The sequence below is a fragment of the Pinus tabuliformis genome, chromosome 5_2, assembly GCF_031772625.1.
Source record: "Pinus tabuliformis cultivar Carrire ecotype Pingquan chromosome 5_2, CPIR1, whole genome shotgun sequence".
NCBI lineage: Eukaryota > Viridiplantae > Streptophyta > Pinopsida > Pinales > Pinaceae > Pinus > Pinus tabuliformis.
Window position 1 is genome coordinate 649393019 of NC_142306.1, and position 27503 is coordinate 649420521.

The 27503-nt window shown below is 39.4% G+C and overlaps 2 protein-coding genes across 3 annotated transcripts in view; both read left to right on the forward strand.

Annotated features, from left to right (window-relative positions):
• The first annotated feature begins 1234 nt into the window (after positions 1-1234).
• The window catches only part of LOC149160717 (staphylococcal-like nuclease CAN2), a 64626-nt gene continuing 38357 nt past the window's right edge, over positions 1235-27503 (forward strand). The window contains exons 1-2 of one of the 2 annotated variants that reach the window (XM_089436782.1): positions 1235-2044; positions 3405-3460. In XM_089436782.1, coding sequence (XP_089292908.1) covers positions 1895-2044; positions 3405-3460 — 206 coding nt within the window. In that variant the 5' untranslated portion in view covers positions 1235-1894. The remainder of the gene's footprint in view (positions 2045-3404; positions 3461-27503) is intronic. The other variant, XM_089436781.1, reaches the window with a different exon arrangement.
• On the forward strand, positions 25144-27119 carry LOC149160718 (uncharacterized). Its single transcript, XM_089435395.1, has 2 exons — positions 25144-26268; positions 26386-27119. Exons 1-2 carry the CDS (start codon positions 25242-25244, stop codon positions 27036-27038), a joined length of 1680 nt encoding a protein of 559 aa, XP_089291521.1. The 5' UTR covers positions 25144-25241; the 3' UTR covers positions 27039-27119.

The following is a 27503-nucleotide window of genomic DNA, read 5'->3' on the forward strand; positions in this document are numbered from 1 at the left end:
TTATAATAATTTTACTCCATTTTATTTTGATTTTTTTTAATTAATTAATTATAACTTTAATATTTCTATCTAAATTTCATTTTGATTAAATATTTAATTTATTAAATAAATATCACTCTTCTTATATATTTTGACTTATATTTAATTTCTTTTAATAATTTTAAATTTCCATTTCCTTTTATTTATTTTTTGGTTGTGAGATTTCTTTAATTAAATAATAGATAAATAAAGAAACATTTTAATAAAATATTGCCTTTGTTGGGGTTAATCGCTTCTTCATAATTAAATAATAGAAAATTGATTAAATTAATTAATAAATTATTTTGATGGTTAGGATTAAAAATTTCTATGTGATTTAGTCCGAAAAACACTGAATATTAATCATGAATCACAAAAGCCAACGTTCTGAAACTCTAAATCTAGTTAAAATTTTGTGCCCCAAATGAAATCCACAAAATTAAGAAATACTCCAAATGAATACTTTAAGATTCAAATTAAATCAATTCAACAATCAAGAATGAAAAGAAAAGAAAATAAATAATCCAATAAAAAAATATAATAACAAAAATTATATTGCAGTGAGAACCTTATTGGATAAAAGCTCCATAACCAAAGACCAAAAAGAAATTAAAAAGAAATTGTGCTTTGATGGGTAATGTTGATAAAGGTACTTCAATGTTAAAATGCAAAAGAGTAGTCTAATGAAGTAACAATTTCGCCTAGAATGAAAAATTTGGCAATATTTTGATAAAATTTAGCTGAAATTTCCAAATTACAAATGTCAAATTTCAAGATTTTGAATGTCTTGATATTGAACCCATTTCCACCCTAAAAAAATTCCAACACTTTAACCATTAATCTTTTTGAATTTAAAAAAAAGAAACTAACCTGTCATCCCACCCAAATTGAGACTTCGGTCGACAATGCCAAATGCAAAAGAAATTGTGTTTAGTGCGACTTTTTTGAAGCTTCCTGACAATGCCAAATGCAAAAGAAATTGTGTTTAGTGCGACTTTTTTGAAGCTTCCCGTTAAATTTCTCTAAAATCCGAAAACAATTTATTGAAATCACAAGTTTAATGGGTAATCCCCGCACAATCAAAGTATCCTAAAATTTTTTCAACAATTCAAATATACCGTTTAAAAAACAATTTAAATAATACAAATCAAATTTCTAACTCCTATGAAAAATATATATGCTACACATTATTTATAATCGTTATCAGTCGTGCTCTGGAGAAAACCAATTGCAAGTGAAGCTCTGTATGTTGTTAGCAGTTGGCCTCAATAAAACCAATAGCACTCAAAGTTGTATACTTGTTGGCGGTCGGGCTCTAGATAAAACCTGTCGCAAGTCAAAGCTGTATCGTTGTTAGCAGTCTCTCTGGATAAAACAATCGTAAGTCAAAGTGTTTTGATTCTCGAACTGATAGTGGAGCCCTCCACTCTGAAACAGTAATTTCATGGAAAGTAGAACCCTCCACTCCGAAGCAATAATTTCATGGAAATCCGGACACAGCTATTTTCATAATGCACAGGTTTGTGTCAAAATATCATGACGATGTTGCCTACCTGGAATCTTTCACCATGATGTGACAGAGATTATCACGATCAGTCCACAGTATCAATGATCCAATGGTCTGGCACTGCTCCTCGAACTCTGTAGTGAGTCTACGCCCTCAAAGAACAGGATGAAGAATTTTAGCGCGGACAGTGTCTGAGGTGAACATCAACTGAGGAAGTGCAGTCTCGCAAACCAGACTGCCCGAGTTCTGTCAACCATGACTGCATTTCTTTCAATCCCCATGATATATGTTGCATAAAAGATAATTGCAAGATCTGCGATTGGAGGTTTCTGTTTAAAATCACAAACAGAGAACATACATTGATTTCCCATGGGAAATGCCCTCAGATTTCTATGTGGGGATTGCTGTAGTCCCCAAGCTGCAGAAGAAGGGTCGACTGGAGCCCGTGGAGTGGATCATGCCACAGTTGGGTTCTCTGCGTTGGCCCGTGATCTCTTTCAGTTTGAAATAACTGGTCAGGTACTGTTAAACTTCTAATGTCACAGTTTTGTTGCAGTGTGGGTATGGGAACTTGGCTTAAAATTTTGGGAATTGGGTGGGTGATCTATCATCATAATTTTATTGCCCAAAAACAAAATTTTCACAGATGGCATTTTAGTTTTGATTTTATTTATTAATTTGAATAAGTAGATTTTATGTCACAATTTTATTCCCTAATAGACATGCCATTTCCTAAGAGGTCACCAGTAGGGGTATTTATTGCCCAAAAGTCGCACAGTACTTGCACCTTACTTTCTGTAGTCCCCGAGCTTCAGAAGAAGGGTCAAGTGAACCCCATGGAGTGGCTCTGGCCACAGTTGGATTCTCTGCCCTGGCCCATGATCTCCTTTCAGTTTGAAACCACTGGTCAATTATTGTTAAATGTCTAATATCACAGTTTTGTTGCCAAGCGGGTATAAAATGTTTGCTTAACATTTTGGGATTTGGGTGGGTGATCTATCATCATAATTTTATTGCCCAAAAACAAATTTTCACAGATGGCATTTTAGTTTTGACTTTATTTATTTATTTGAATTAGTAGATTTTATGTCACAATTCATTCCCTAATAGACATGCCATTTGCTAAGAGGTCACCAGTAGGGGTATCTATTCCCCTACACTACCGTTTGGTCTGTAGTGCTGCTGTAAGCTGGAGCACAAGCACAAACAAATCATCGAAAGGACTTGAACCCCGGTGAGTGCAATAACAACACTCCACTTTCACCTACCAAGAAGCCACAGCTGACATTTACTCCCTTTTTTTATTTTGTGCTTTGGGTAGTCAGTTTCTATTCATAATTTTATTGTAGTAAAAACAGAGGCAAGTATATGCTATTCTTGGCATTTTCTTTTATGCTTGTCTATGATTTGTTCATAATCTTATTCCCCAATAAAGGACTACATAGATAACATTTGCATTTTAATTTTGTGAATCTGTTTGGCTGGTTTCATTGATAATTTTACTCCCTGGTAAGAGAGTACATGGCATCTTTTCCTTGGATTCTGTGATTGAGGTAGTAAATTTTTGTCCCTCGCTATATTTTTTTGTTTTGTTTTTGAGGTATTTTGCATTCTACATTTGTGATTTGGTTAGTTGGGAATTTTCTTCAAAAATTAATCGAGTTTTAAAATTTGGTATTTTTCCCTTTTTGAGCTTTCTGATTTGGTTGGTTTTTGTTTTCAAATTCACTCCATATTTGTTCACGGTTTATTGCATAAAAGCCTAAAAATAGATTATAATGGTAAACATGGCTCTTTTTTCTTTTTGGCTTATTTTATTAGCGAGTTTTGCAATATAAAATATGCATGCCATTGATATTTGGCCATTATATTGTTCAAGGTACCTGAAGGACTAAGTCAACATGTAGAGCCATCAAGGAAAGCACAGGCTAACTGGTATGCCTATCATCTTTTTACAAATGACAGATTAATTTTACAAATGATTTTTTTTTTTCAGACTTGCAAAATAATTTAAACTCTGCTTTTATATTTTCATGGAGCACACTTTGAGAAAATAGACCTGGCTTTATTCTTGCACATCCAAGAGAGTTTTTTTGTATTGTGGGTCATTATGACCAACAATATCCAAGGCTTTAGGGTTCAGATTCCAGAAATATATATTACTACTAGTTTCTTCCAAGGGGCACATTAGCTCTTTTCATCCTTTATGCTCCTCAAGGTTGGAACTTCTGCTTCTTCTTGTAAAACAAATCTAGACTGTTCCACCTATGTATGTAACCGAGCTGATCAATAAACATTGCCATAAGCAAGCAAAAAGAAAAGAAAAACAAACAAACAAACAAACTTTTGTAAGACAAAAGTGCGGTTTCTAATCAAAAGAGATGTTCCAAGTCCTAGATTAGATCATATTACCCTTTGGTTACTCTGAGTTGTATCCTTTTATTTTAACAAAAGATGTGGACCCCCGATGGAGTAGATTAGACCGAGTGCAAGCCCTTTAGATATGAGGATTTTGTTTCAAGTCTGTTGCCTAACATAATGTTAAGCTCAAGCAAGTGAATTTTGGAATTTTTAAGCCTTAAATTGGGCCTCCACTAGTAGTTGTTTAACTTCACCGGTATTCAGCAGCTCCCTATCCTCTGTTCTTTTACAAATTCATCATATATTTGATAATAATTCAATATACAAGTACACTGCAATATATTTAATGCTTAGATGCTGTTGGTTCTCAAATTGTTCCCTTGCAGAAACCGTTCAAGAACACATTCGATGAGGACCTTGTCCTCCCACTTTAGGTGTCTTGGGCTGTTCTCCCACACACCACAGGGGGTATTCCCTGATTGTAATTATACGGATTTTCAATAAGCAAATTGAATTGGACCAGTTATTAATAAAGAAGAAAAGTCATAGTAATTAAATGCCATAGACAAGGATTACAGTTCGTTAAGATAAAATATCATTGACCCAAAGACACAGTTCATACATCTGAAATGAATATCAGAGGAAATGTAATGATTAAAGGAAAAAGGAAAACATACAGACATAAAAAGAAGATCAAAAGACAAAACACGTGCTCAAGAATCAAGTTAATATTCTAACAAACATAATTACAGGTAACGATACAGCAAGTGTAGTCACTTTCCCGATTTCTGGATCAATCTAGTAATAAGATCAGAGACAATAGTATAAATATCGAATCAGGAATATCACTGATAATCCACTTCGAGTTAAAACTGGATGAGTCAAATTAGTTTGGTGCGAGACTTGTTTCATAAGCACAGAAAACTAACATAACCATAAAATAACAACAAACATTCAGCAGTTAAAATTTATCTAGTAAACGACTGATGCGAAGTTCTAGAGGCACACTCATGAAGCTTCAGCCTGCAAGGCAAAGACTAAACACTTTAAACACCTAATTTTCAATAATATAATATTGGGAAACCAAGGCGATTAAATAAAAGAGATGTTATGGAATTATGAATCAAATTCAGAAATTCATAGCATCATACACTGCTTCAAACACACACATGAAAAAGGAAACGATTCATTCATTAAAGGTGCATGAAATGAGTCATTTAGTCAATAATGGATCTGTGCAGCGAGTACATGCAGATCTTATAGTATCAAAAAATAAATCCTTCTATCATCCACCCCCTCTAAACGAGAAACAGGGTCATTTATAAGAGCCTTCCAAAAAATAACGGTTCAATGGTAATTGTTTTTAAATTAACAACATCAAAATTTAAATAACTTGAATGATAAAAAGTCTCTACGAGCGCCTCCTCATTTTAATGGATACTTTGGCTGCGTTTGACTTCTTAGACATGGCGGCTGGTGACGAGCTCTAAGCTCCGTGCATCTTAGATTTAGGCAGTTTGGGGAATATTAAGACCCTCTTCGGCCTGTTCTTCAAGTTGATCAGTGACTGATTGCATGGGCTGAACTGCTTGTGTGCTAGACACAATTTTCTCTAAGATGACATTCCGATTTAGGTGCCTCCTGACTTTAGCAATCTTATCCCACTCTGCTGGTGATAACCATGGTACATTCCTGAATTTGGTTACCACCACCATTAACTGCAACTTGACTTGTGGGGAGGCTCTGTATTAGTTGATCTATCCCAGCTAATATGTTGAATTTTCTGCATAAAGCATTGATTACTAATTGAGGCAAAATAGCCTCTTCGCTAATAATGAACAGGCAACCAAGATCTTGTTGAGTGGCTTTCAGCTTCTTGTGAAGCTCTACATATGAGATCAGCCAGTTGTTTTTCCCCCAAAACCACCCAAATAGTTCCATTCATTTCTGAATTTCTGAATTTCCTTCTTGGCCTTCTCGAATTCCTCTTTCATGAGTAGCATGCACCCGTGTTTTCCTTTGTCAAGCACAAAGAGAAGATACGTTTGTCCCTTTTAGGTAAATTCATGTCCGCAAGTGTTTCGTCCTCAAGAGTATTGATAAAATCTATGAGTTGGTCAACATATTTAAATCTCTTGTCGAGCTTGGAAGAAATATTTCTAGCCTCTAGATTAGCATTTTTTATTACCACCTTTTCACAATATGTCAAGATCATAACATAAGAATGAATTGTAGAAATTTTTTGATTGATTTCCCTCCATATTTCTTCCTTGGCTTGAATGAGGACCTGTCTTCCAATAGAAGTTACCTTAATGACCTCCTGCAAGGACATGATTTCATTTTGCTTCTCTTTCAGGGTGTTTTGTATTTGTTCAATCATTTCATTTTTATGTTGCACCTGTACTGCCCCCCTTTTTTCAGCTTGTTCCTTCTCAAGCTTCAGATCATTTAGTCCCTGTTCCAACTGTGAGGTTTTCAGCTGGAGGAGGCTTAAGCCTTCGACATTTGAGGTTTAGGGGGCGGTGAGAGCTTTGTCAATAGTCGCTTTATATTCTGTGACTGTTTTAAGATATTGCTTCTCTTTGGCTCCAAATTCCTCCCCTAGATTTTTCATCTGGTTTTGTTGTTCCCTGAGCTCTTTATCTTTTGCTTAAAGGGAGATTGGCATTGTCTGCAATTGGCTTTCAACTTCTCGCCTTTCAAATGCTTGTATTAGGACATTAGCATCGTAATCCAGGATTTCGGCGATTGCTTTTAGACTTCTTATTTCCTTTTCTTTCTCCTCTAATAATCTTTTAAAATATTTGACATCTTTGGGTTGCCAGGATTGTTTTACTATCCTGTCTTTGAGCTCCTTTATCCTGTTAGCTTTGGTTTTCAAGGCCACTCGTGCAATATAGAGTTGTTCTGAGACCTTTTCAAGCATGGCCCGCATCTTCCTGTTATTGGCGGTAGAGTTCAATAACTGTATGGCCACAATTTCACTAGTTTTCTTGTGCCAGTTCAACATATCGAAATTGGATAGCTTGCCCAAATTAATGGCCATGGATGAAGCCCTGGAACCAAACAATTGTTGTTTCTCGTCAACTTTGGGTTGTACCACCATAAGATTGAAAGTACTAGTTTCAAATTGACATATGAAATAAACCTTGGCCCAGCAGTGGGGACCATCTCGTCTAATACCACTTTCTCAACCATATGGGCTTGTTGAGGCAATAACATTAATTCTTTCCCCATAGTGTCAAGTGACTTCTCTTTAATGAAACTATGCCTCACATCTAAAGCTTGTCCCCCAGAATCTCTGGGTTGAACTTCATGAATAGTCTGCTGCATTTCTTTGTTTAATTGCTCTATTGCTTCCTCGAAGGCTTCGATGTCTACATCCTGGCCCTCTTTGGCTTTAATGCTACACCCAACTTCTTCTAGTTCCAGAGAATCTGATTTTCTTTTCATAACAAGGGGCAGTATCGTTGTTGAAGGTTGAGCAGGTTCTGTATTGGAAGCATGGGTTGCTACCTATATCAGAGCCTGATTTTCTTTTTTTCCTTGTTGTTTGCTTCTGCTTGTCTCTGCTCCATAGTTGTCTGCACAACCACTTGAATTTGACCTCTTGGAGGTGGGGAAAGAGCATTAGCCATTTTTTCAATCTCTTTCCTAGTCTCGTGTATGTAAGCCGAAAGACCTGCTTGTTTTCTCAGACTAGAAATTATGCCATGAGGATTATAGTGCCAATTATCATCATGTACCAAACCAAACATAATCATCTCTTTCTCAATAATATCAATAGCATCCTTGTTTTTAGCAATAACAGAAAGAATTGAACATGGATTACTAAAAAGTGTATTTTTATTTTTTGAGGTGAAATGAAGCCCATTCACAATGATTCTCTGCCTTAAAGCTTCGTAAGCTAATATTATGGGTGTGATGAATTTAGGTAATCAGTAGGGTTCCTTTTCAAAACCGTACATCCTCATTACAGAGTAAATGGGATATAGGAACCAACTCCCTATATTGTCTTCCTCGGTCAATCGTAAGATCCTCCTTTGTGTTGAAATATGTAACTAGGTTCGGTCTTCATAATGACTTATGTAATCATGATTTTATGTATTTGATGTAATGAGAAAAATAAATTTATTATTGTTGATCTTGAGACATCATGCTCAAGAAAATTTATTTTTAGGTCAAGCTCCCATTGAGAACTTCTAGGGCTTATGAGTCATAGTCATGTATAAAAGACCCATTTGGGCATGTTACATATTGTAAAATGAAAATTTATTTGAGTCAAAATAGAGTCAAAAGACCCTCCAAGACCTCGTCATGGTGCAAAGATCAAGTCGACCTACATGAAGGAACAAGTTGGCCTAAAGATAGCAATTTGTACCCCTCACAAGCCTATAAATAAGAAGGAACTTGACCTCATTTGGACACTCACTCACTCAAGTTCGATTTCCTCAAGACAGAAGTTGGAAAAGGATGAAAAGAAAGAAGAAGAGCTAGATCGAAGTTTTTGGGTCTCTTTCTCTCTCTCTCGTGTTAGGGTTTCTACATTTGTTGGGCAAGTTGAAGTGGTGAAGAATTTGCTGGGCAAATCGAAGTGTTGAAGAATTTGCTGGGCAAATCGAAGTGTTGGAAAATCGCTGGGTCGAAGTTCTAAAAGAATTTGCTGGGCAAGTCGAAGTTCTAGAAGAATTTGTTGGGTAAGTCGAAGTTGCAGAAGAATTTGCTGGGTAGGTCGAAGTTGCAGAAGAATTTGTTGGGCAAGTCGAAGTTGTAGAAGAATTTGTTGGGCAGAAGAATCTACTGGGGATCGAAATTGCAGAAGTGGTTGGAAAGCAAGAAAGGTTTGACTTGGTCTTGGAGGGTCTAGGTCAAGGGTCATAGGTCTTGGAATTCGTCAATTGAAGTTATATAAGAAGAGAAGAATTCTTGTGGGTTTTCCTCTCAGTTGGAGAGGTTTCAGCCCTCGCTGATCTCTTTTTTTTTTCACAAAGAAAAAATTCGTAACTATTCTATTAAAAGATCAGTTACATGTTACAAAAACTAGTAGTATCAACTAATGTTCAGTCCATAAAACTATTACAAGCTGCCACAAGTCAAAACTACAGGCGATCACAGTCCCATAAAACCATGAAAAACATCAGTGATGAAACTAGTGTCCACATAGTAAGTTCGGTGCATAACTTACTAATCTCGCTGATCTCTTATATCTTGTGTCCTCTTGTTTTTCTGTTCTTTATGGTTTGGTAGTTGTTTGATGAAAAGAACACTAAATATAATCAAGTAAAAGATGAAGCTAATAAAGTAAAAATACATCACAAGCTGTTATCAAAGTAAGAGAAATCACCTACACTTGTTGCCCCTAGATTTCTCAACATGGTATCAAAACTAAGGTGACAAGTCAAGAAAGGGCAGGTCAAAGAAAGACACTCAAGGGCCAAAAGATCATCAAGGGCATCAAAGGGACCTCTCCTCTCAAAGACACTACAAGGACAAGGATTACACTATCATCTTGAAGAAAGTCACTAGAAGAAGACCTACAAACCCTAGTTCGATCAAAGAAGGACTTTGAAGCATCTTGAAGTTTACACATCCAAGGGAAGTAGAAGAAGGTGTTGTCATCATCAAACCAAGGTGATCTCCCTCTCCTTGAGTCAATGATCACTTTTGAAGGAAGACATCTTCATCAAGAAGAGATCTTCCACTATCAATATCATCATCAAAATCAAGAAGGCAACACGTTGAAGATATTGCCATCAAGGAGTATCTTCTCTAGTAAGTATCTTTATGTCCACCTCTGAATCTATCAAAATGTCTTTTTGCAAGGAAAGCAATAGGTTGGTTGGGGCTTCAAACTTTCTTGCATGGAAGAAAAGGACAGATCTGAACCTCATAGAAAATGAAGTCATGGAACATGTTAAGGCCTCAATCGCTAAACCTTTAAAGGAAGACGCTCAAGCTCTTGCGAAATTCATGAAAGGGGAAGTAAGGGCTCAAAGGATTCTCATAGAATCTATCAAGGATCCCTTCATTCCTTGTGCATCAAAATTAGAAACATCAAAAGAAATATCTGACAAACTTGAAGAATTGTTCTCTGTAAGCACTGTAGGCGAAGTGATCTCGTTAAGACAAGAACTCTACAAGATGAAGATATCAAAAGACGAAGGAATAGCCTCATACTTCATGAGGGTGTCAGAAATTAGAGACCAACTACAAGAGTTGTGAGAAATAATATTTGATAAGGAAATGACAACTATAGTGCTCAATGCACTACCAGAGGAATGGGGCAACTTTACATCAAGCATCTATGGAAAGGAGGCTACCCCGTTCAATGAACTATGGTCATTGTGCAAAATTGAAGAAACTAGGCTAAAGGCAAAAAGTGATGTAGGATCAAATGAGCAAACACAAGCATTTGCTGCCATGGCAAAGAGAAAAGGAAAGTTTGGAAAATTTGGTCCTCAGAAAAGGAAGAAGAATATGGCGAAGGTTCAATGCTATGGATGTCAAGAATATGGGCACTACAAGAGAGATTGTCCCAAACTCAAGAAGGACAACAACAAAAGAGGAAGGGAAGAAGCCCATATCACCGAAGAAGTGGAAGATGCTGAGAAGAAGAAGTCAAAGAAGGAAGAAGTGAAAGATCTCTACTATGATTGAGATAATCTTCTTCACCAAGTTCTTTTCAATTTTTGTAAAATATAGCTATCATGGTAGGAAGCATTAGAAGCATGATAGGATGCATCATTTTAGGAGATGGCATCATGGCATACGATGGAAGCAAGAGCTCATGACATCAAAAGAAGCTTGAAAGATAGTTGAAGCAGAAGTCTATGGCAGTCATCATTAGAAGGAAGTAGCTCTTGGTAACCTCATTAGAAGCATAAGTAGTACTTATGGGTAGAAGGAAGTCATCTAGTATCGAGCTCATCATACATCATTGGAAAGGAGGATTTGCAGGATGAGGATAATCAAGGTCCTCCATTGGAATATTCATTAGAAGGTTCATCTCTTGGAAGAAGCATGTGTGCCTATCTTGCTAGGGTTTAATGGAGTCTTTAGGGTTAAAATTCAAGGGAGATATCTTGATTGAGTAGGGGCCCTAACTATTATTCTTGTGAGGGAAGAAATTAAATATAGGGTCTGCGCATTAAGAGTTTCCCTATAGGCCTTAGAGAGAACAATTTTATATGGAATAAAATATTTGAGCATTTAGTCATGGCACAATAGAAACCCTACTTTAAACAATTAGCATGCAAACATATCAGTGATAAGATAATAAACTTGCAAAATTCTCCACAAAAGGGACTTATTTCAATCCTAGAGTAACGTCTCCATGCAAAAATCACATCCACAAGAATGTGACACCAATAAAGACTACATCTTGCCCATAGTTGCGAAAAAGGCTAGCTCACACTCTGTTAGAGGAAAATAATCAAATTTGTCATGATGACAAAATGAAATGAGGTGAATCTCTTTTTATATGAGACTCATCCCACTCATTTCTACAACAATACAAGTAATGAAGTCCTTATTATAGGTTTACTTTAAGTGTTCCACAAGATAGAGGTTAAAGCCAACTTTATAGCTCAAAAACATAACAAAGATGCCATAAATATCCAGACGTGTGGGAGAAAAACCTCCTCAAGCATGACGTCATCCTCCAAATGAGCTCTAAATGCCATAGTGAAGTGTCATGTGGGCTAATGAGTGCTCCATACTCTAAGATGTAGCTCCTAGATCATGGGCATGCTTTCAAGGTGCCTCCATACCAAGACATCATCTCCATGGTGCCCAACATCACCCTCCAAAGGGCAAGAGGGGTTATGTGGCTCTCTCTTACTTAAACATTAGAGCTCAAAAGTGATGTACAAGTCATCCCCTGTCATCACAAGGATGACCATCAAACAGTGTCAAGACCAGCCCGAGGGCATCCTGGGTCCACTAGACACATCAATAATATCTCCAAAACAAAGCTTCATGGGTTCGACGTTTTAGCATCTGTAGGTACCTCAGAGTGTTAGGCATCATGTGGGGTCATCAAGTAACCCAATGCTCTGCTCTGGACGGGCAACATTGCATCAAAAAGTCATGTTCTCTCTCTAGAAGGTTAAAAACAACCTTTGCAATGTTGTTGAGAAAGAACGAGAATCATCTCAAGAGGCCTCTACTATTGTGATGAAAACACTTGACAAAACCCTCTTAAGATTAAGTGAAAATCAGCATTCATTAATTAGAATAGCCATAAATGCTTCAAATGAGCCATACTTAATGTTGGGATCACAATAATACTTCATAGAAAGCTCACCTTCAAATATCTAACTAGACCAAGTCCCATAAACAAGTTACCTCCTTATGTTGGGAATGGTTAGATGTATAACCCTATTAGGGGTTTGGAAACCCCTAATAGGGTTATACATCTAACCATTCCCAACATAAGGAGGTAACTTGTTTATGGGACTTGGTCTAGTTAGATATTTGAAGGTGAGCTTTCTATGAAGTATTATTGTGATCCCAACATTAAGTATGGCCCACTATGAACTTTGAAGCATTTATGGCTATTCTAATTAATGAATGTTGATTTTCGCTTGATCTTAAGAGGGTTTTGTCAAGTGTTTTCATCACAATAGTAGAGGCCTCTTGAGATGATTCTCGTTCATCAATCTGTAGGGTGTGTGAAATGGTGGCAGAAGAGTGGGAATGACTTCAAAGCAGGGTGCCATAGCCAATTGACCAACTAATGGTGGTCAAACATCTTGAGTCTATAGATGTAAGGAGGGAGCAATCGTGGAGGCATGAGTTACCCCTTTCCTCAGCAGGCATTTTCCACCCCTTTGGTGTGCCTTTTACTTCTTTATGATTTGCTTTGATTTGGGTGGATAGCTCAAGAGCCTAAGCTTTCATTTTGAGATTTAACATTTAATACCCCTAAATGATGAGTCAGTGTATCGCTCATCAAGGTAGGACAATACAAGAGTTCCTTTTATAGATGGAGCATCATGCGTTGAGGAATTGGGTGATGGCTAATGAGGGGGTAGAGATCATGCTAGGCTTTTTCTCATGCGTTAAGCAAATGTCCCAACCATCTTTTTCATTTTATCTTTCTCTTTTATTGTGGCTATCTTATGCTTTTAACTTTTCTTTTAGTTGCCTCAACCTCTAGGGAAAAGTTTTTTGGCATGGACTCAAGGATGAGGATGAAAGTTTGCCAATCCCCATGACCAATGACTGAAAACTTGAGGAATGGAGATGGAATAATGGGAAAGATGGAAAGTGGCAAGTATGGAATATCATGGACATGCTACTTCAATCAAAAACTCCCCAGTAGTGTCCCTACTGAAACCCTAAGGTCTCAGAGGAGGTCTCACTAGACTAGAGTCAAAGACTAACCTCCCAAGGGAAGTGAGGGAACAAGAATACAATCAAGATCATTCAATCATCTAGTTCACCCCTTGACCCATATTAGTATGCCTCAAACATTAAGTGAAAGCACATGATTACAAAATGGTTAAACTACCTACCTATGGATGACCCATCTTCCTCCAAGAAGGAATGCCAGACGGGAGAGAGAAATCTGACTGGAAAATAAAAAATGGAGGATCCTAGCATCATGTCATGTGTTGATTATAGGGTTGCTGGTTGGCTAGTTGTCTAAGGAGGAGAAAAGTTTTCTCCTATGGGTTGCTCTTTTTTTGGTGGGTAACAATCATTTAAAAATTTACCTAATTTCAAACAAATGTTGATCAAGGAAAACTGACCATATAAGTTTGGACCATCTCACTCCATTCTTTTTAAAACTTGTCTTGAACATTTTGAAACACTATAGGGTGGGGAATTTACTTTTCCCATCATTAAAGGGCATTTTTGTGTAATGTGCTAATAGAATAGGTATTTTTGAAGGCATTGGTCCATTGTAGTGGTTGTAGGACACTGAGGGAGATTTCCACTATGAGCATGTGTAGCCTCCCATCTATCGAGTCATGGTATAATGGGGCTTGAGGAAGGGGGATTCTAATCACCATGGGAGATACTTAAGCCATGACTATTGCGGCAACTATGTGGGAATAAGTCACTGTGGGTTGGTTGAAGAATTGGGAAAGATCCAAACTAGAGTACAACTCTAGATCAATAAGCATAAAAGGAGTCACAAAGGTGCACAAAGACGTGAAAAAATTGGATATACTTTGTTCAAAGGTGTGCTCCTCTATCACCAACTTCTTAGATACCACGACTATATCCTCCTCAACAAGAAACTTCTCGGTTGGATTAGAGTAAACAATCTAAATTGTGAGCTAGGAGATAATCCACAAACTATGCACCCTTGTGAGTAGCTTCATTAGACTTTGGATGAGGGTTCTAGGAACATGGAAAGTGCTTCTTGTAGATCTTCCTCTTTTTTGTCTAGTGTCGGAAGCACTCAATTCATCACTTAGGGATTGTGGGAAAAGACGTGTAGCTAGGATCGGCCATTGAATGATGGTGCCCCATACATTTACCTCTATGAGGAGTCATAAAGATCCATATGATGTGTTATAGGATACAATGCTCCTTTGGCAATGAAACTGGTGTTAGGTGCAATATATTTAATGATTAGATTGATAAAACAATATGGTAAGCAATGTGTTACCTCCAAGACCTACAACCAAAGATATTCAAAGTTCCAAAACTAAGTGCAACCATAGAGGCACTTATGAAGGTGGTTCAATGTCACCACGACAACTCCTCCTTTCACTTTAGAAAATCTCTCGTTTGGTACAAGGGTCGATTCTCTGGTAATAACATTTATGATATACTTTAGAATTAATGGGATAGCGGATTGCCATGATCAATACCTATGGTGATGGTGTTTGGACCAACAATCAAGAGGGCTTGAACAATGTGGAAGAAGTTGTAGTAGGGTTGATAGAAACATGCTCAAACTAACCACATATATTCAATATGTAGAAAACTGGAGGTGGGCCCTTCCAAAGATGCTCCTCACATCATCCAAAAAATAATGTGTAACCATGAATAATCAAAAGATAGCCACATATGAAACCATAGATGAAGTAGATAAGAGTAGGAATCCTTCTTTATAGAATGGACAACCAACAATGCATTAGTCTTCAAGTATGATTTCAATTTTTGTTGAGATTTTCGGTTTTATTAAATTGGGCAAAAATCTCATGTATGTGACAACAATAGGATTAGTTGCTATATTAGCTCCAATATTTTTTGAGGAGTTAATGCATTCTATATTTGTTGTGAGGGAATTTATGATTCAGTTTAATGTTCCAGCTATATAGAAATGTAATCTGTAAAGGATTGTAAGTGTGTGTAGGAGTATGTAGAGAAAGTAGAGGAAATAGGGGAGAGCTGAGAGCATGTATGAATTATTAGATTTGTTGTAATCTCCTTTGAATAATAAGATTGCCGATGCCTCTGTTCTGGTGGACGTAGCCCAGATTGGTTGGGTGAACCACGTTAAATCTCTGTGTTATGTTTTTGTGAGGTTTTTGTTTGTGCTGTGTATGTTTCTATTATTTCAGCTGCGCTTTGTTTAGTCTAACAAGTGGTATCAGAGCGGCGCAGCGGAGCGTGGAGGGCCCATAATCTACAAGTCGCTGGTTGTGGAGCTGGTGCGCGTGAGAGATCGGCTGAAGGTGGAGTTTCAGCGATTGGCGCGGTTTTAGCAGAGACAGTCGCGCCAAATTTAGCAGTGAACGGGTTGGCGCGTTTTATTTTTGAACAGACGCGCCAATTGGCGCGGATCCGAATCTGATACTCGCGCCAGAGATCCAACGTTCAGATTGGCGCGGAATCGACGGGATTAAGCGCGCCAATTTTGCGGCACTTAAACGGATTTTGCTCTGGCGCGGTTGATCGGCTGTCAGTGGAGTGCCAAGCAGTGGATGTGTTTTAGGCGCGGTTTTTGCGCTGTCCAGGAGCGCCCGACAGATTTTCCCTCTGGTAAATTTGCAATTTTTTGGTTTTTCTTTTAAAATTGTGATTACACAGTACGACAGAGGCGTTTTTTAATTCGGAATTGGAGATTGTTTGTTTGATACAACATGGCAAAAACTCAAAGTGCTCGTTTTGAGATCGAGAAGCTTAATGTCAAAAATAACTTCAAGATCTGGAAAGTGAAGATGCACGATCTGCTTGTGCAACAAGGCGTGGCGAAGGCGCTGTTGGGAAGAGCCAAACAGCCTTACCCCATGACAGATGATGAATGGAATGAAATGGATGGAAGAGCTCTGAGCGGTATTCGACTGTGTCTGGCGGATGATGTTTTGTTTAACATCGTGTCAGAGAAAACTGCTGCTGGTTTGTGGACAAAGCTGGAGAAGCTGTACATGACAAAATCCTTGACCAATAGGATTCTTCTGAAGCGACAATTGTACAGTCTGCGTATGAAGGAAGGTACAGCTATTGCTGATCATTTAAATGTCTTTAATACTCTCCTGGTGCAATTAGAAAGTATAGAAGTAACATTTGAATCAGAAGATAAAGCTATAACTTTATTGTGCTCGTTGCCCGAGTCATGGGATCATTTTGTTACTTCTATAAGTCTTAGTTCATCAGAAACCATTGAATTTGATGATGTTGTTGGAGCTTTGTTGTCCGAAGAGACAAGGAAGAGGTCAAATGCAGAATCCTCTACATCAGAGGCAATGATGGCTAGAGGTCGTTCTAGAGAAAGACGCTCAGGTAAGCACAACGACTCGCGATCAAAATCGAAAGGGAAGAAGAGTAAGGTAAAGTGCTGGTTTTGTGGCAAATCGGGACATTTGAAAAAGGACTGTTGGAAGAGACAGCAAGCATCCAAAGACGACTCTTCGACAGCGAAGCAAGAAGCAAACACGACAGATACAGGTTCGGCATCTGGTTCAGGTATGAGTGATGAAGTGTTATCAGTTAATTTGTCAAATCATGATCAACATTGGCTGTTAGATTCTGGTGCATCAAACCACATGTGTATTCATAAAGAATGGTTTAAGACATATAGATCAATTAATGATGGAGTCGTGTACATGGGTAATGATGTCACATGTAATATTGTGGGAATAGGGAGCATACAGCTGCAAATGTTTGATGGGACAACCAAAATGTTAACTGATGTAAGACATGTACCAGATTTAAGGAAAAATCTAATTTCACTAGGAGCACTTGACACAAATGGATATAAAACTGTAATTCAAGGTGGAGTAATGAAAATTTACAAAGGTATTTTACTAGTAATGAAAGCTAAGAAGGTAGGAAATCTATTTCAGTTAGAAGGAAGAACAGGGTCAGATCATGTGTCTACGGTGTCTGAACATGACAGTAGTTCCATTCGCTTATGGCATCAAAGGTTGGGCCATATGAGCGAAAGAGGGTTAAAGATTTTGGCTGATCGCAAGTTACTTCCTAATCTAAAGTCTGGAAAGTTAGATTTCTGTAAACATTGTCTGTTTGGAAAACAAAGTAAGCAAAAGTTTAAAACAGGCAAACATACTAGTAAAGGAATACTTGATTATATCCATTCAGATGTTTGGGGTCCAGCCCCTACAACTTCATATGGTGGCTCGTCATATTTTGTATCGTTTATTGATGATTTCTCTAGGAAAGTGTGGGTCTACATGTTGAAAAGGAAGTCTGATGTTTTTACAGTTTTCAAACAGTTTAGAGCATTGGTAGAAAACATCACTGGTAGAACTATAAAATGTTTAAGAACTGACAATGGTGGTGAGTTTACTTCCAAGGAGTTTGAAAACTATTGCAAGGATGCAGGGATCGAGAGACATAAGACCACTGTTTATACTCCTCAGCAAAATGGAGTTGCTGAACGCATGAATAGGACTCTTTTAGAGAGAGCAAGGAGTATGTTGAGTAACGCCGGTTTGCAGAAGGAATTGTGGACAGAAGCGGTGGCTACAGCTTGTTATGTGATAAATCGATCACCATCCATGGCGATAGGTTGCAAGATTCCTCAAGAGGTATGGAAAGGTCACCCTTGTGATTATTCTAAACTCAGAGTGTTTGGTTGTGATGCATATGCTCTAGTGCCTAAACATCAGCGAACTAAATTAGATCCAAAGTCAAAAAGGTATATCTTTGTTGGATATGGTGATGGAACAAAGGGATATAGATTGTGGGATCCTACTACCCGCAAGATCATCATCAACAGAGATGTAAAGTTTAATGAATCCTCTCTTGTACAGTTAGATGTAGATAATAGATTGAAACAGGATGATGTATCTGATTTTCAACACATTCAGTTTGAAATCACTTCTAATGATAGTTATGATGACCATAGTTCAGATACTAGTCATGAACAGGTTTCAGAATCAGATCATGAACAGGGTTCAGATGTAGATCATGAACAGGTCTCAGATGCTGATCATGAAGAAGTTCCTACAGATGGTAGTCAGCTAATTGTGGAAGCACCAGAAACATCTTTAAGGAGGTCCACGAGAATTAAACGTCCTCCTAGAAGGTATGATGATTATGTTACTTCAGTCGCTTTAACTGCTAACGATGATGAACCTTTGTGTTATCAGGAAGCTGTAGAAGGTTCGAAAAGTGACAAGTGGAAAGAAGCTATGAAGGACGAGATGATGGCATTACACAAGAATGGCACATGGGATCTGGTTGAACTTCCGAAAGACAGGAAAACTGTGGGATGTAAATGGGTTTTCAAGTTGAAACGGGGTGTGAATGATACTGAGGACAGGTACAAAGCAAGGCTGGTCACAAAAGGTTTTTCTCAGAAAGCAGGCATTGACTTTCATGAGATTTTTTCACCAGTTGTTAAAATAGTTTCAATTAGAATTGTGTTAGCATTAGTCGCTTTGCTTGATTTAGAATTGCAGCAACTAGATGTTAAGACTGCATTTTTACATGGAGACTTAGATGAGGAAATTTATATGGAACAACCGGAAGGGTTTGTTCAGCATCGCAATAAGAAATTTGTCTGCAGGCTCAAGAAATCATTGTATGGTCTGAAGCAGTCGCCTCGGCAATGGTACAAGAAGTTTGATTCTTTCATGTTGAGTCAGAAATATATAAGAAGTGAATATGATCATTGTGTTTATTTTAAGCAATTAAATGATGGCATGTTCATTATCTTAGTGTTATATGTTGACGATATGCTTTTAGCAAGCAAAAGCATAGTGGAGATCAACAAGTTAAAGGCTCAGATGGCAAGGACATTTGATATGAAAGATCTGGGAGCAACAAGACAGATTTTGGGCATGGAGACTTTCAGAGACAGGAACAATGGTAAGCTGTGGCTATCACAACAGAAGTATATTGAGAAAATACTCTTGAGGTTTGGTATGAACAATGTGAATCCTGTGTCAGTCCCTTTAGCTTCCCATTTTAAGCTTTCTTCTAGTTTATGTCCTAATACAGATGAAGAAAAGGAATATATGTCTCGAATTCCGTATGCCAATGTAGTAGGATGTTTGATGTATGCGATGGTTTGTACTCGACCAGATATTTCACATGCAGTTGGGGTTGTCAGCAGGTATATGGCAAATCCAGGAAAAGAACATTGGTCAGCAGTGAAATGGGTGCTTCGGTATTTGAGAGGCACAAGTGATTATTGTATCACTTATAATAAAAGTAGTGAATTTGTTTGTGGATATGTTGATTCCGATTTTGCAGGTGATTTGGATAAGAGAAGGTCAACTTCAGGGTATGTCTTTACTCTTGCAAGTGGAGCTATTAGCTAGATGTCAAAGCTACAAAATATTGTTGCTTTATCTACTACTGAAGCAGAATACATAGCTGCTTCACATGCTTGCAAAGAAGCGGTTTGGTTGAAAGGTTTGATTGGTGAGTTTGGGAGGTTACAGGACAACATCAAGTTATTTTGTGATAGTCAAAGTGCAATTCACTTGGCTAAGAATCCAGCCTATCATAGTAAATCAAAGCATATACCAATCAAGTACCATTTTGTAAGACAGGTTATCACTGAAAGGGGTGTTTCTCTTGAAAAGGTGCATACGAAGGAAAACTGTGCAGACATGTTCACGAAACCAGTTTTGTTAGAGAAGTTGCGTTGGTGTTTGGCTTCTCTTGGCTTGCAGAAAAGATAAAAATAATAAATGAACAAGGCATCAGGCTAATTGTTGTCAAGGTGGAGATTGTTGAGATTTTCGGTTTTATTAAATTGGGCAGAAATCTCATGTATGTGACAACAATAGGATTAGTTGCTATATTAGCTCCAGTATTTTTTGAGGAGGAGTTAATGCATCTTATATTTGTTGTGAGGGAATTTATGATTCAGTTTTATGCTCCAGCTATATAAAAATGTAATCCGTAAAGGATTGTAAGTGTGTGTAGGAGTATGTAGAGAAAGTAGAGGAAATATGTAGAAATTTCTGTTTTCCCACCCCGGTTTTCAGTTTTTCCTTATTTCTCCCATGTAGTTAAATGCCCATTCCCATAACCATACATTTAACAGACTGAAAAAAATAAATATTGCTGAAAACACAAATTCTGGAAATTTTTCAGAATGCTGGAAATTGCAGAATTAAAAATCAGCAATCAAAAACAGCCATTAAAACACATTAAAACACTGATATTTTTGGTCAACTTGACCCTGGAAAAACCCCCTACAACTCTTGGGGAAAACCAGTTTGAGAGCTCTTCTTTATTTCTGAAAATTGCCTTTTTACAGTGAGAATTATTCAGCAAAAAATCAGCAAGCAAATTTACAACTTATATCCTTTCCCGTGCCTCACAGCAATCTGGAAATTACAGCAAACAGGACAGCAATAAATGTTGTACGGCCTCCGTTTTGTGTGCAGAAAAATCAGCAAACTGCTCCTCGATTTTTGTGCAAAAATTTGCCTTTCACTATGTGCTGAATCAGCTGTACAAATCTGCTCAACTGCTGCCTTGGAATGTGTGCCAAGCTGCTGTCTCCTTCTCCTCCATGCTCAGAAATCTCTCTTGCTCTCTTGCTCTCCTTCTCCCAATCTGCTCATGAAAGAATGAATGACCTTTTCCTCCTTTTCCTCCTTTAATATAACTCCAAGTGACTTTTGGGTGATCCAAGTGACTTTTGGGTGATCTCTAAATCCAATGGCTGAAATAGATTTAGATCAATGGCTGAGATTAAATGCTCATTTAAATCTCACTTTCTATTTTTTAATTCACCCCACTTTAATAAAGACCCACTTAGTCATTTATTTCCAAAGTCACTTTTCCTTTCTAATTTTTCATTGACTTTATAAAAGTCACTTTAAAATTAGACTTAGTAACTTTATCACTTAAAGTCACTTTTAAATTAGATTTAACTTTATAAAATTATAAAGTCACTTTAGGAGAAAAATTAAATTCTTTTGGACACTTTTCCCTAGGCCAAAGATCAAAGCCTTAGGGAACCACCTGTCCTTCGGTACCAAATTTCAACACTCCCTCTTACCGAGGAAGGTGTTCCTCACCACACCCATCTTGTCCCTGAAGTAGACATGCTTGCCCCGTGGTAAGGCTTTGGTAAGAATATCTGCAACCTGCTCATCAGTGGAAATATACTCAAGCTTCACAGCTCCCTTCTGAACATAGTCTCTGATGAAATGATATCTGATCCCGATATGCTTTGACCTGTCATGAAATACTGGATTTTCCGTGAGTTTAATGCAACTCTGATTATCACAGTAAATCATTGAATGTCTCAACGGCTGACCAAATAAGCCAAACAACATCTTGCGAAGCCAGATAGCCTCACAACTAGCTAGACTGGCTGCCTTATACTCTGCTTCCGCTGAACTCAGTGCTACTGACTGCTGCTTCCGGCTGAACCATGACACTACTGCTGAACCCAACCCAAAACAACACCCTGAAGTGCTCTTCCTATCAGAAGCACAACCTGCCCAATCAGAATCAGTGTATCCTGCCAATCTCACTCCATCTCCCTGCCTGTAGTCCAGACCATAATCCACTATCCCCTGCAAGTACCGCAAAATGTGTTTTGCAGCCACCCAGTGAACCTTCCTAGGCTCACACATAAACTGACTCATCGTGTTGACTGCAAAACAGATATCTGGTCTAGTGTTGACCAAATACATCAAGGAACCAATCAGCTGCCTGTACAATGTGGGATCCACCAACTCGGAATCCGAAGCATGAAGCTTCTTCCAGTTGGTGATCATCGGTGTCGACATGGGTCTACAAGCCTCCATGTGGAATCTGCTAAGGATGTCCACAATATACTTCCCCTGCCCCAGGAAGAAATGCCCCTCCTCCTGCCACACCTCCAAACCCAAAAAGTAATGCATCAAACCGATGTCCTTCATCTCAAACTCCGCCGCAAGATCTCTCTTGCAGTGCTCTATGAGTCTCTCTGCACCTGTAATGATCAAGTCATCCACATACAGCACCAGAATGAGAGGCTCCTCACCAATCACAATAAAGTAAAGGTTCGGATCTGCCTCACTCTTTGTGAAACCCATCCCCTGCAAATATGTATCTATCCTGGAGTACCAAGCTCTGGGAGCTTGCTTCAGGCCATAAAGGGCCTTCTTCAGTCTGCACACATGGGACTCCTTCCCATGCACCTCAAAGCCCTGTGGCTGCTCAATGTACACCTCCTCCTGTATGAAGCCATTGAGAAATGCGGTCTTCACATCCATCTGGTGGATCTTCCAACCCATCTCTGCTGCGATCGATATAATGGAGCGGATCGAAGTATATCGAGCCACGGGAGCGAAGGTCTCCTCATAATCAACTCCCTCTACCTGGGAGAACCCTCTAGCCACAAACCTCGCTTTGAATTTCTCAATGCTGCCATCTCCAGCATGCTTTACCTTGTAAAGCCATCTAGAAGTAACCACGGATTTGCCCTCAGGCCTCGGCACCACCTCCCAAACATCATTCTTCATGATAGAAGAATACTCCTCTTGCATGGCCTCTCTCCAGACCTGCTGGCTAGCTGCCTCCTCATAGCTAGAAGGCTCAGAGTCAAGGATGCTGGTAACCATCGCCATATAACTACAAAACCTCTCAGGTGGTCTACTCTCTCTGACCGGCCTCTTCGGCTCAGCAACAGATGTGGCATCTCTCAAGGTGTCTTGAAGCCACTTGGGCTTCCTCTTCCCTGAGCATGCTTCTCCCATAGGAGAATGAAACTCCTCCTCCTCATCACCATCAGTAGCCTGAACTCCTGACTGTCTGTCTGCTGTCCTCCTGCCTGCACCTGAACCTGTAGAAGCTGAGGTACCGTGTGAACTGTCCATTAGTGGACTCCCTAGTGAACTGCTCTGCATGCTGCCCGGAGCACCACCCCTCTGGCTCGGCGAGCCACTGCTCACTGATGGACCTGACATCCTCATAGATGTACCTCCGGATCCTCCTGATCCCTGCCCACTGGATCCCTGCGACTGACTCAACTGCTGCTGAGGGTCTGGCTGATCCAGATACTTTAACTCCCGTGACCTCCTAAAGGCCCTGTCCTCCTCGGACTTCACATCCCGTCTGACAACAACTCTCCTCTGTGTAGGAATGTAAATCTGAAAGGCCTTTGAGGTCTCACTGTAGCCCACAAAGATACCCTTCTCTGCGGTGGGCTCTAGTTTGGTCCTCTTCTCCTTGGGTATATAGGAGTATGTAATGCATCCAAAGATATGAAGATGACCAAGATCAGGCTTCTTCCCAGAGAAAGCCTCCTCCGGAGTCATGTGCCCCAAGGCACGATGCGGACTCCTGTTCTGCAAGTAAACAGCTGTGTTGCAGGCCTCTGCCCACAAGAACAATGGCAACCCCTGATCATGTAACATAGCTTTGGCAGCCCCTATGATGGATCTGTTCTTCCTCTCCGCAACCCCGTTCTGCTGGGGGTTGTAAGGAACAGTGAACTCCCTCCTAATGCCTGCCTCCGCACAATAATCAGCAAACTCTCCAAGGGTGTACTCTCCTCCATTGTTTTACGAAACGGCCGTACCGAAACGGAAACGGCCGTTTCGATCCGGGTTGATAAAAAAAATTTCAAAACGGCCCTTTGACCCGGCTCGGTGACCGGGTCAGCTATGACCCGGCCGAGTCAGCCAATGACTCGGCCGGGTCATAGCTGACCCGGTCAACCCGGCCGGGTCCCGTCAAAAAACGGCCGAGCCAATAGGAACCGGCTGGGCAGCGATTTCAGTTAAAAAAAATTACTTTTTTGCTGATTTGGAGCTGATTTAGTTAGGGTTTGTGGACATGAAAAGGTTTATGTGATTAGTTAAATGCATTTGGGGTCCATTTCCCCCTCCCAAACTCTATTTAAGACAGCCAAATGCTCTCATTTCACTCACAGCAGTCTTATGCATTTGAGTGAGAGTCTTCTTTGAGAGTTAGTGAGCAGTTCTTGAGCTTGTTTTGGAGCAGCAGTGAGGAGTCTTGGAGGAGCATTGTAGCTGGAGTGAGGAGCTTCTTGGGCAGCCATTTGGAGCAGCATTGAGGAGCTGATTTTTGGAGCAAGTTTGAGGAGGCAGTTTGTGCCTGGAGGTATTTTTTTCCACCTCTATAAATCTGTTTTTACTTATTAAATTTTAGGTGCATATAAAGATAGCTTAGAGAGTGTTTTTAGTCAAATAAATGAACATTGAATCAATTTTTATTTTTATTTTTCATTTTCAGATTGTTTTCCTAGTCAAAAAATGGCACCTAGAGCAAAAGATGCTGCTTGGGCATATGTTGAAATGGTTGATGATGAGATGTGTTGCAAGTTTTGCCATAGGAAAATTAAGTCAGGTCCTGGGGGGATTCATAGGCTGAAACAACACTTGGCAGGGATTAAAGGCAATATTACTGCATGTAAATCCCCGAAATTGGGGAGATTAGAAAGACTTTGTTGGAAAGCTTTGAAAAATTTCAAGAAGAAAAGACTAGGCAAAAAGAGATACAGGCTGAAATTGGGAGGAAGAGGGAGATACAAAGAATGATGGCTGCCAACCCCCACTATGAGTTTGAGGGTTCTTCCTCTATCCCTCAAACTGATGCATCAAACCCTTTCCGTTATGTTCCTCCCTCTTTTGCTTCTGTTCAAGATAAGGGAAAGGGTAGAATGAAGGGTGATGGGACTATCAAAAGTTTTTTCACTCACTCAGGCTCCTCTCCATCAGATGCACATGGTCCTGAAGTTAGTAAAGGTCTTTCTCAGCCCACTTTAGATGACCATTGGAAGAAAGAATTGAGGGAGACTGCTTGTGACTACATAGCTAGATGGTGGTATGATGCTGATATCCCCTTTAATGCTGCTCGTTCACCATATTATGAGCCTATGTTTGAGGCCATACATGCTGCTATGCAAGAGCTAAGGGGGTTTCGTTTGCAGAAAGAAATTACATCAATTAATGAGTATTTGCAAGATTTCAAGGAATCATGGGCAAGAACAGGGTGTACCATCATGTCAGATGGATGGACTGATCAAAGAAACCGTACCATCATAAACTTTCTTGTCTTCTGCCCACAGGGAACCATGTTTTTAAAATCAGTTGATGCATCTGATAAGGTAAAAGATGGCCACTTGTTGTTTCAGCTATTGGATGAGGTTATTCAGGGTGTGGGGGTGGCTAATGTTGTTCAAATCATCACAGACAATGCCTCTAACTATGTTCTTGCTGGTAGACTGTTAGAGGAAAAACACAAGACCATCTTTTGGACCCCATGCGCTGCACATTGCATAGACCTCATGCTTGAGGATATTGGGAAATTAGATTGGGTCAGAAACACTGTAGATAATGCCAAAAGCATAACAAAATTTATCTACAATCATACACTGGTTTTGAGTATCATGAGGAAACACACTGGAGGCAAGGATATTATTAGGCCTGCCATCACTAGATTTGCTACACATTTTTTGACATTGCAATCTATGCTTTCCCAACATAGAAACTTGCAAAAGATGTTTTCCAGTGATGATTGGAATAATAGCAGTTGGTCTAACAAACCAGAAGGCAGAGAATTGAGAAGGAAAGTCCATGATGAAACTTTTTGGAGAAAGGCAACAGAGATTGTGAAGGTTGCTGAGCCACTAGTTAAGGTGTTGCGGTTGGTGGATGGGGAAAGGTTGGCTATGGGCTTCATTTATGAGGCTATGGATCAAGCAAAGGAGCAAATAAAGGCAGCATACAAGGATAGAGTGGCAAAGTATGGGCCCATTTGGGCAATCATTGATGAAAGATGGAACAATCAACTCCATCGCCCTATACATGCAGCTGGGTATTTTTTGAACCCACGGTATCATTATAAAGCTAAGGAGTCAGGAGCTTTGAGGGGGGAGGTCAGAGATGGACTGGTTGATTGCATTGAGCGCATGGTCCCATCGGAGTCTGATCAGCTACTGATACATCAGCAGGTCACATCCTTCAGCAATGCAACAGGTACCTTTGGGAAGAACCTAGCAAAGATTGCAAGAGAAGCAGATGAGCCAGGTAAACAAAAATTTCAATTTTCAATTTCTCAATTTCAAGTTAGATATAATTTGTAATTTTGTTGAGCTTCAGCCTTCATCTAACTCATAATTCATTACACTCCTATGTTTTTTGCAGCACAATGGTGGGAGGCCTTTGGTGGCCAGTGCCCTGAATTGCAAAGGTTTGCAATTCGTATTTTGAGTCAAACTTGCAGTGCATCTGGGTGTGAGCGCAATTGGTCTGTCTTTGAGAGGATTCACACAAAGAAGAGAAACCGTTTGGAGCAAAAACGGTTGAATGATCTAGTTTTTGTCCAATACAACCTTCGGCTCAGACGGAACCAATTGCTGAACAAAAGACCTGATTCAGATCCCATTGTGTTGGAAGACATTGATCCAACATCAGATTGGGTAGTGGAGAGTCGTCTACCAGAGTTTGATCCTGATGAGGATCTTGATGAAATTGATGTTGGAGATCCACTGCAGCGTGTTCAGTTGAATGCAGATCCCAATCCACCAGCCTCAGTCTCACAGCCAGCTAGTAGGACTCCAGTTGTAGGTGCTTCGCCTTCCTCTGCTCAGCCACGACAGAAGCGCAGCCGCATTTGTACTCTATCTCAGCTTGCATCTGCTTCACAGCCTAGTGGTACTGGTACTGGCACCACTTCTACAGTTGCAGTTGGAGACGATGATGATGAGGAGGAGCCATGGGGCCCCTTGTCTGGCTCTGATGATGATGATCCAGAGATTGGTCGAGATGATCTTGGCTCCTCTGGCAGTAGCCAGTAGCTACTAGCCTCCTTGGTTATTTGTATTTTGTTTTGACTCTTGAGTCTTTGATCATGTATGACAGACTACAGTTGACTATGTATTTACTATTTCCATTGGGTACACCGTACCATTTTGATATAATGGATTGGTTCATGAGCCTACTTTGATCATATGTTGTCTTCCATGTATATTATAATGTTGTGTGTTTGGAAACTTGAATGAAAATCTTTAAAATTATGTTTAAAATATTTAAAATTATGTTTTTTTATAAAAAAAATAAATATTTAATGTATTTTTTACAACGACCGAGTCATTGAAATCGAGCCGGCCGAGTCATTGCCGTTTCCGTTTCCGTTTCCGAGTCGATCCTCGGCCGAGTCCGAATCCGAGTCCGTTTTGTAAAACATTGCTCTCCTCCATTGTCCGACCTCAAGGACTTGATCTTTCGACCTGTCTGAGTCTCCACAAGAGCTCTGAACTCCT